This window comes from Grammomys surdaster, unplaced genomic scaffold, assembly GCF_004785775.1.
Source record: "Grammomys surdaster isolate TR1022 unplaced genomic scaffold, NIH_TR_1.0 336, whole genome shotgun sequence".
In the NCBI taxonomy this organism is placed as follows: Eukaryota; Metazoa; Chordata; class Mammalia; order Rodentia; family Muridae; genus Grammomys; species Grammomys surdaster.
In genome coordinates this window covers 348,623-357,770 of record NW_021604755.1, presented here as the reverse complement: position 1 = coordinate 357,770, position 9,148 = coordinate 348,623, and the positions used below count along the sequence as shown (strand labels likewise).

At 45.8% G+C, this 9,148-nt stretch overlaps 1 protein-coding gene across 1 annotated transcript; it reads left to right on the top strand.

Annotated features, from left to right (window-relative positions):
• The first annotated feature begins 3,286 nt into the window (after positions 1-3,286).
• Positions 3,287-8,879, top strand: LOC114630317 (gastrokine-3-like). The gene is given in 6 exon segments (XM_028778453.1): positions 3,287-3,328; positions 4,744-4,797; positions 4,950-5,084; positions 6,645-6,752; positions 7,946-8,087; positions 8,785-8,879. Coding segments are annotated over 6 exon segments (576 nt in total).
• The last annotated feature ends 269 nt before the right edge of the window (positions 8,880-9,148 follow it).

The window sequence follows — 9,148 nt, the reverse complement described above, 5'->3', positions numbered from 1 at the left end:
GACAACGTTTCTGGTTTGCAGCGGGCAGTGTGTGCATCCAGAAGAAGATCAAAGTGCACCGAACAAATACCAACAGGACCAGGCATCCGGCAAAGGAGTCTGGGTCCTGCCAAGGCTCCAGGATGTGAGATAAAGGGCAAACAGAGTCGCTGATGCCTGGCCTTTCTGGCCTTCCCCTTTACCTCCTACCCTCCTATTTTGCAGACAAAAATATTAATGATGTCTCTCAGATAGCCTCAATTAAACTGTAGCTGCAGTTACAGAGAGAGCTGTAATAGTCATATTTTAATTGTCTTCCTTGTTCACATTGTCATTAAAGAATTGATTTCATTATTTGCCATTGACTTAAACAAATATTTGCTCCATACTATTTACCAGACACTGCTAAGAACTCCAGGAAACATAAACGTGGTGCCTTAGGGTTTCTATTGCTGTGATAAAGTGCTGTGATCAAAAGGAACTTGAGAGAGAGTCTCCAGGCCCTCCCCATCAATCTCTAGTTAAGAAAATGCTCCAATAGGTTTGCCTCCAGGCCCATCTTATAAGCGGTTTTCTCAGTAGAGAGTCCTCTGCCCAGATAGCTCTAGTGTGTGCCACATTGAAAACAAAGCAAAACCATGACAGATGGATAACGCCTCTTACATAAAATCCATGTATTCAGCCATTTAGCATATGGATTCCCAAATGCCTCCTCTGGAGTAAGTATTGCTCTAAATATTTGATGCTTCAGTTATACCGGAAAACATAACAAAATTTCTAACTTACGGACTTGGCAATCAAGTAACATAAGTTTACAATTTAATGCCCCGGTCACACAACTATACAGACCAATGAAATCCGATGGAAATGTATACAAGGGTTATAGGCAGAGAACTATGCTTACAAGGAAGATACTTGCCTGGGAATGAGGCAAGCCTAGAGGTTGGGGCTGGGGGCGTATAGTATTCAAACATGGCTCGAAGAAGGCAGAAAAGGAAGAAATTGGAGTGTCTGGTCATGAACAGGGGAGAGTCAGCAAAACCAGAGCTGCACATGGGGAAGACGGAGGGTCAGATGTGCTCAGCGTATGTGATAGACTAGAAAGAGTCTGAAGACAGGAGGTGAAGGGCAGCAGCAGCCAAATCAGACTGAGGACTAGAGGAGCTTGAGACACATTGAAATATTTAGAGCAATACTTACTCCAGAGGAGGCATTTGGGAATCCATATGCAAACTCAAAAGGAAGTACTTTCTAAACTTTATCTCCACGAATATCACTGCTCAGTTAGAGTCCATGGCTGAATGGATTTGGCACTCCTCCTGACACAGGGCTACTGGCCTTTGCAAAACTGAATGTCGATAGATCATTTAGTCATCAGCTAAAATGCCATTATTTAAAGTAGCAGTCCAACACTCTTATATTAACTCCATTTGCCTAAGGTATTTTATTGTGAAAATATCAGAGCTTTGTTTCATCAGTCAACAGAGACTCCAGTAGTTAGCTAGGGAGTGAAACACCAGACTAGTCTTACTGAACACTCGAGGAGAAAGTTGAATGACTGCTAGAGCCCCCCTCATGATGGATGCTGATGAAGGACAGGGGTTGCCACCTCTTTATGGCTTTCTGATTCCCTGAGGCCATTTCTCTGCATCCTATTACAGACTAGAGTCTCCTTCCTGTCTGGAGTCCTAGCTAGGTGTCTTCTCATAGATCTTTCCAGAATGGAAGCTCCTTTGGGATCATCTGCTGGTTCTCCCTCTAGGCCATAGCTGCCTATAGTTTGGTTTCTCTGCTTCTTAGCATAAGAGGAGGGGTACCTAGCTGCCCATTGAATGGCTTCTGCTCCCCACTTGAAGAGAGACGCAACAAAATTAGTTGTTCACACAGTAATCCTAAAACACAGAAGACCTTGGGTGGTGACCTAGAAGTAGAACCTTTGGCCTTTTTAATCTCCAGCTGGATCTAAATTAGCTCTAAAGGGTCTTGTGGTTGGAAGGAAATACATAGAGCTTGATCCTCTGAAGTCCAGAGATTCGAACTCAAATTTTAGCTGTACAGTCAAAGTCCTGGCTAGTGCAGAGATAGGAGTTGAATGTGGTTGCCACCATTAATCTGTCTTCATTTGCAAAATGGTTCCCCCCAACCCATGCTGTTGGCACTACGAAGCTGAAATCATGATGTGGTATTGACTTATAAGTTCTATTTATAAGGCATGTATAAACACATGTAGTTCTATTTCCTTTTCATCCTCTGTAATCTGTTTTGCTGACACAGTGGTGGCTGAGTATGTGGGCTGTGTGTTTTGAAAGTATCAAGAACACCGCGGAGGGGATTATGGTGTTATTCCAACCCTGAATGACCTGGCAGTTTCCAAAGTCTACCTATTTGCTATTCCCAAAGCCAAATTGCACTGAGCCCAGTCAGGACTGAGCTGCCTGCCTCCCTCCCTTGCTCTGATCACGTACATGCCCAGGGTCATCTTTGTAAATTCTCCTCTCGAAGAAATGTCTGACCCTAGGGAATTTGAACTTCATCCAGACTTCTGGGACACCACCAATCAGAGAGAATAACAATGCATGGAAGCACTTGAGTTGGTGCTACCGGGTGAGGTCAGAGTTCCTTATGTCTCAGTAGCTCTGGGGCAGGTCAAAGGTTTTGCTTGTTTCATTTGATAGAAAAAGTACCCTGAAATGAAGAGGAAAAAAAAAACCAGAAAATTCACATAGCAGAAGCAAACATCGGAGAGTTCTTTGGGACCTGAGCTACGTCAGTCAGAGGGGGCCCTGAAGAAATGAATAGAGGTGAGGTTGGTGGAGGCAGCGGGCCGTGCAGAGCAAACAGTGTGATGTTTGGATGAGGAAGGGACCGGACTGCTTGTCAATCAGTCTAATCTTGTAGATCAGTTTGTCTCTTGGGTTTCACAAGGTTTCTTCAAGCCACCCTCGCTGTTAAGGAAAAAAAACTACTTTTCAGAAATCAAAAAGTAAAAGTGGTGATCACCTTGGTTTTGTATCAGCAGCTTATAACTCCTTACATAGTGGCTAAGGTCATGAGTACACCAGCCACAAAGACCTATTCTTAGCCAGTGTTTGCCTTGGAATCTGTCAAGCTATTGAGAGAAAGAAAAACACTCGGCTCTAGTAAAAGGAAATGATAACCATAATCACATAACTAGCTTTTCTCCCTAATGGTTTCTGGGTTGTAGATAGCTGCTCCCTGAGTCCCTTATCACAGTGAGACCCGAGAGGCTGAGGGCTATATAAACTGGACTTAGGAAATTAACGGGTCATAGAAAATCATATTATGCATGCTGTTGCATTAGCCGAAGAGAGACAACATGAACTATCTCGTGAGTACATTTTAAACTTTGAATGTGGATGATCATATTCCCATAGTCAGACCAGGCAAAGAGGACTGGTTCCTCCCTCCCCCAGGAACTGTTCAAATCAACCCAGATAGAGTTTTCAAACCGTGATTCGGCATGTAATCTTTGGTTGACAACTCTGTTTTGGAGAATCTGAGTGGAGGGTGTTCTCTAACGGAATCAAAGACTAATTTCTTAAAAGTCAAGACTCTTTGGGAGCTAGGTAGATACTCATGCGTTAGAGTCTTGTCTGCAGTGGTTTTCTTTATTTACAAATTGCCAGTGGGGGAAATGAATTAGACATATTAGACATATGTGGCGCGGGATAGAGTGGTTTTTGTTCCTTTGGATTTTTTGAGACAAGGCTTCAGTCTGTAGTCCAGACTACCTCGCACTCACTGTGGCTTGTCTTATACTTTCCAAATTCTCCATCTCAGTCTCCCGGGTGCTGGCACTCTAGGCAGGCATGACCACACCCAGCCTTCAATGGTCTAATAAAGCAGCCTCCCCCTCTGCAGCTCAGTGTCTATGGCAGGCCACATTGCACTGTGGTGTTGGTAACATTGTAGAATAGCCGCTTCCATTGCCTTTGAGGGATATCTCGCTTTTATTGTTGAAACTGGATGCTGAGTTTTCATGGGTGTGCAGAGAAGGGAAGACCCTGTCAGTTCCACTTGACATGCTGGGTGTACTTCAGCTGAGCAAGCCTCAAGTACACAAGAAACTATGGCTAGCTTATCCCAGCCCCCTATTCTTTCATTAATGCCTGCTGCAGAAAACTCCCTCGATGGGCACAGCATTCCACATAGAGGAAGTAAGCAATTCAAATATCTTAAGGCCTAGGTACATTCTAACATAAATGTCTCCAAGATAGTATGCAAATAACAGTGAATGTCTTTCCTTCTTAGACAAGTTAAGAGAATTTGGAGGAAAGGACACCTGGAGGGCGTCTGTTTCCAGAGGGGTGGAGAGTGGGTAGAAGTGGATCAGAGCTGACCACGAGATTTGGGGTTTGGATTGAGAGCTGGAGCAAAGGATGTGTCCAGCCCTGGAAGTAGAGAGGCTGGTACAAAAAGGAAGAGTGGGAACCTGAGCTGTAGTGGTCCAGGCTGGTCCTACCCTGTCAGGTTGGTTAACTCTATCCCAGTGATTGACAGTGGAAGACACATAGGAGTGTCCTCGAGTGACTGACAAAATCTTGCCTCCTGAGCAGCTGGCACACCCTGTGTGAGCACAGGGAGTTTTAGTGTTCTGACACACCTGGGAGCCCTACAGAGATGGACCAAGGTGAAAACTGTAGATCCTTGTCAGAGGCTCTACCCAAGCAAGGCAGACCCTGGCTGGAGTCGAAGCTCATCAGAGGCTAAGGACAAAGGGCATTGACCTTTGTTCTATTTCAGATTGCACCTTCCATTCTTATGACCGTCTTTCTAGTTCCAACTCTGGCGCTGATGGTGAGTATGGCTTTTAGCAGAAACATTTCAAAGCTAATAACCAGGGATAACATTCCTGTAGTTTCTCATTAATGGATTCCCATTAGCCCTGCAAGGGATGGACAGGTAGACACTTGGGGCCACTGACTTGACTCGTTGATTGTTCTTTCTAGAACACTAGTGACAATCATCCTCTGGATGGTTCTGTGGGGACCCAGACCATCCATGTTGATACCCTCCGAGGTGTGGTCAGCATCCAAGACAACAACATTCTGAGTGAATGGAATGGAATCGTGGACTATAAGAATGTAAGATGTGAAACTCTCTTATTGCGATGCCAAAACAACTCCTTGGTCTGGTCCAAATGGAAACCTCCTCTCTGTCGTCCTCTGGGACTGCGGAGTGCTTTAGAAGTTACTTTGTCTTGACTCTATATTTTAATGTTGACTTTTAAACGAATATGGCTGTGAACTACCGCCTCCTTCAGTAACAAGGCTCTTGTGGATGGCACAGAATCAGGAAGAGAAACCCTGTGCCTTAGCCAAACTCTTTAATAAAGTATTCTGTGACCATGTTGATTATTTTTCAGCCTAGCATGCCTCAGTTGCCATAGCTACAAAACAGCTCCAACAGCTGCCTCTCCTACCTAGGGAGACTTTGAAGGATGAAAGGAAGTCAACACCCACCCTCTCCACTCAGCCCCTTGCCACCCAGGTCCTCCTCACCCACCTCTGTCACATTCTCTCCAGCACATTGGATGACTCAGAATAAACACAAGGTGTCTTCTTCACTCTCCCCGTGTCTGCCAGGTTCTCTTCCTCTAACACCTTCTCTCTCTTCACCTTCTTGACTCTTAATTTCCCAAGGAGATTCCCGAATCCTCCTTGCCTCTGATGGATGCTATTAGAAGCCAAGTAAAAATTTCCTCAACGAAACATTCCACAGCAGGCCACTAGGTGGCGCAAAGAAGGCAGAATTACTGCTAGAGCCCAGGTTCTCAACCTTCCCAATACTGTGACACTTTAATATGGTTTCTTATGTTGCAGTGGCCCCCAGCCATAAAATCATTTCATTGTTACTTCATAACTGTAATTTTGATACTGTTTTGAATCATAATGTAAATATCTGATATGTAGGATATCTGATGTGCAACCTCCATGAAAAGGTTGTTTGACCCCCAAAGGGTCAGAACCCACATGTTGAGAATCACTAATCTAGAGGCTTAGCTTCTGGCAGCTGTACCTGGGGCTCTGTTGAATCCAGCAGCAGCAAACTGCAGCTATGATCCAAGCCAGGGAAGAACAAATAACAGACCACAGGAATAGACATGCAGGGACAGAACTAGCTCTAGAACTCAAGTCCTAACATAGGCCTCTCAACTGTCCTGGGCACTCAAAGAGGCCTCTGCAGCTTACATAACATTCCCCCAGGCAGCGAGGACCTCAGCTCTCACCTCATCTCCATGACAACTCCATAGAAGAAACTCTCTTTCTCCTGCTTTATAGATAAAAATATAACAACAACAACAGAGGTTCCCAAGAGCTGTTGAGTAGCAGAGCAGACCCCTAAGGTCATCCATATTGTTGTATTGTGTCATCCTACCCAGTCAGGCACACACACCTTAATGTTAGCGGTTCAGAATACCCTGGGAGATAAAACCTTCACCGGGAGGGGGAGAGGAGACAGGGGCGGAAGGGCTCAGTGCCACACAGCTCCTGATGCTGACCTGTGCTCTGGCATCCGGGGTACAGCCCTTCTGAGATGTTCTGCATTTCGGTCAGACTAGCAGGGTATTGCACCCCTGAGACGAGCAGGTGCATTAGTACTGAAATTGATTGAATGACACGTTTTTGCTCTGTTGCTTTAAGGCCCTCTTGGCAGCTAAGCTGTTTAGTAAGATGGCCTGTGTCCTGGCCAAGATGGACCCAGAAGCCTTCCCAAGTTTGGACAATATTACCCAGGCCCTGAGCAAACAGGTGAGTGAGCGAGTCCAGTTCTCTCTGATAGGTGTCTACTACGGGCTTTTCCAACTTACAGCCACTCTCTCGGACAGTGCCACACTCACAGGATGTTCAAAGGACTCAAGGGCACTGGTGTCCCATTCAAGGAAAATCACAACTGAATCAACCAATACCCTATTTAATGACCTCATGTGAATGCGTTCCCAATGGCTTCAAGCTATGCTAGAGAAGACAAGTGGCTGAATGCAAACATTGCAATGATTTCATGTCCCCTGTCTCTCTCCTTCCTGCCTTTCCTGGCACACACACACACACACACACACACACACACACACACACACACTCGAGTTAGCTCCCTTACATACTGTTATAACCATTAAGCCCAGCACTGCTAAAGTTCTTGCCTATCCTCTCTAGTGAGAAAGGAACTAAGCCAGGCGGTTGTGGCGCACGCCTTTAATCCCAGAACTTGGGAGGCAGAGGCAGGCGGATTTCTGAGTTCGAGAGTTTGAGGCTAGCCTGGTCTACAGAGTGAGTTCCAGGACAGCCAGAGCTTCACAGAGAAACCTTGTCTCGAAAAAACCAAAACAAACAAACAAAAACAAACAAACAAACAAAAAACCAGGAGGAAATCCTTGGCAACTTGTGGAATTTATTCCAACTTTGCTTAAATATCGATGCATTTGGACAGCATTCAGAACTAGGGGTGGCAGTGGTAACTCTAGAAAAAAAAAGTATGTTAAAGCAATGCTGTTTTTAAAAGTTGTGAATGGAGAAGTGTCTCAGAGATTAAGAGCACTTGCTGCTCTCATAGAAGGTCCTGATTTGGTTCCCAGCCCCGACAAGGAGACTCACATTACTCTGTAACTTCAAACACTCCTACACATAAAACTAAAATACAAATCCTTAAACGAGAAGTTCAAAGTGTCCCGTTCATCTAAATTGATGAAATATAAACGCAATAAATGTTTTAAACCACATGGTGTTAATGTTCTGGATAAGAAATCGTCCAAAGCTGATAGAAGAAGCCACTGGGTCCAGATTTTGCCAGAGTCTTTTTCGCCCTCCCGAGGTTTGATAAAACATTGCAGTTAGAGACACCCGGAAAGCAAGTCTGGATTGGTAACTGAATCACCCCACATACCTTCAGAGCTTTCCTGTGAACCCCTTCTTGGATATGCCATATTTGAGACGCCCCCTCTTAACAGGCTTCCAGTCACTACCCACCCACGCGAGGACTGACCTACACAGTTTTACCCAGCCGAATCAAAAACTTGGCCCAATACGGAGTGCCAGTCAAAGACCTATGCAGAGCGGTCCCCACCTACTTTGCTCGGCAGCAAAAAGAAGGTGTGTTCACTACTAGAAACACGAGGTGATGTTTCAAAAGATGAGGCAGGAGTTTTACGATCTATCGGCAAACTGCAGTAACAACTCATTCCATCGTTTTTCCAGTGGAAGAAAAGTCGCATGGTCTGAGATGTCGGGGATTCCTAACAAGGCCCATGGGGGGCGGGGAGCTGCCATAGACTGCTTTGGGATTTGATAGCTGATGGACACCCAGCCCTGACTTTGCCGCACCTACTGTAGAGGAAGGCTGGTGACTTTGGAGTCCTCGGTCCTACTCTTTCTCAAGGTGCCCAACAATTATAAATAGCAGCAGGTGGTTGGAAGTCCTGATGGCGAGTGTGGGGAGGAAACAGTGACCCGAGGAGCTAAAATACCTAGAGGCTAAAACTCCAAGATCTGCCTGTGAGCCCAGAAGCAGTTAGCAATACAGCTGTGCCGCTCTCTAAAACCTTGGTATTAAACCCACAAGACTGAGTTCTTCAAAACACAAGGGTCCAGAAGAGAAGCAGAGCACGCTGGGCTAAGGGGTTAAGAAGCATAATAAATGAACATTAAAAAGAAAGAGGTGGTTATGGAAAGGGCTGATGAGAGGGGCCAGAGTGGGCCTCCGCTGACCTGAGTGTTCATCCAACTCAGGTGACCCATGTACCTGTTGACTGTGTCTTTGTCTCTAAAGTGTGGACCCTTCCTCTTGAAGGTACCGCCCTGGCGATGGACCCAGACTCCTGTTCTGAGCTCCAGCTTCTATCCTTCATGGGACTGTCCATCTGTGGTGAGATCCCTGGGCTCTGAACCTCTACATCAGCCAGACTGGACAGGCCTGGTTCAGCCTCTGCCTGTGGGAAGAGTTTCATTGCAGTCCTCATACTCCACATGTTGTCTTCACATGCAGCCTTGTGATCTGGGGAGGGGGGTGGGGGGGGATCGGTGCATTTTCTACCTTGTATGAAGAAATAATAAAATTTCAGTGTCACTGGTCCAGCAGATGGATTCCCCTACCCTCTTGGGTTCCCCCATCCCCTGCAGCCTTCCTCATCCTCTGCATCATCCCTGATCCTCTG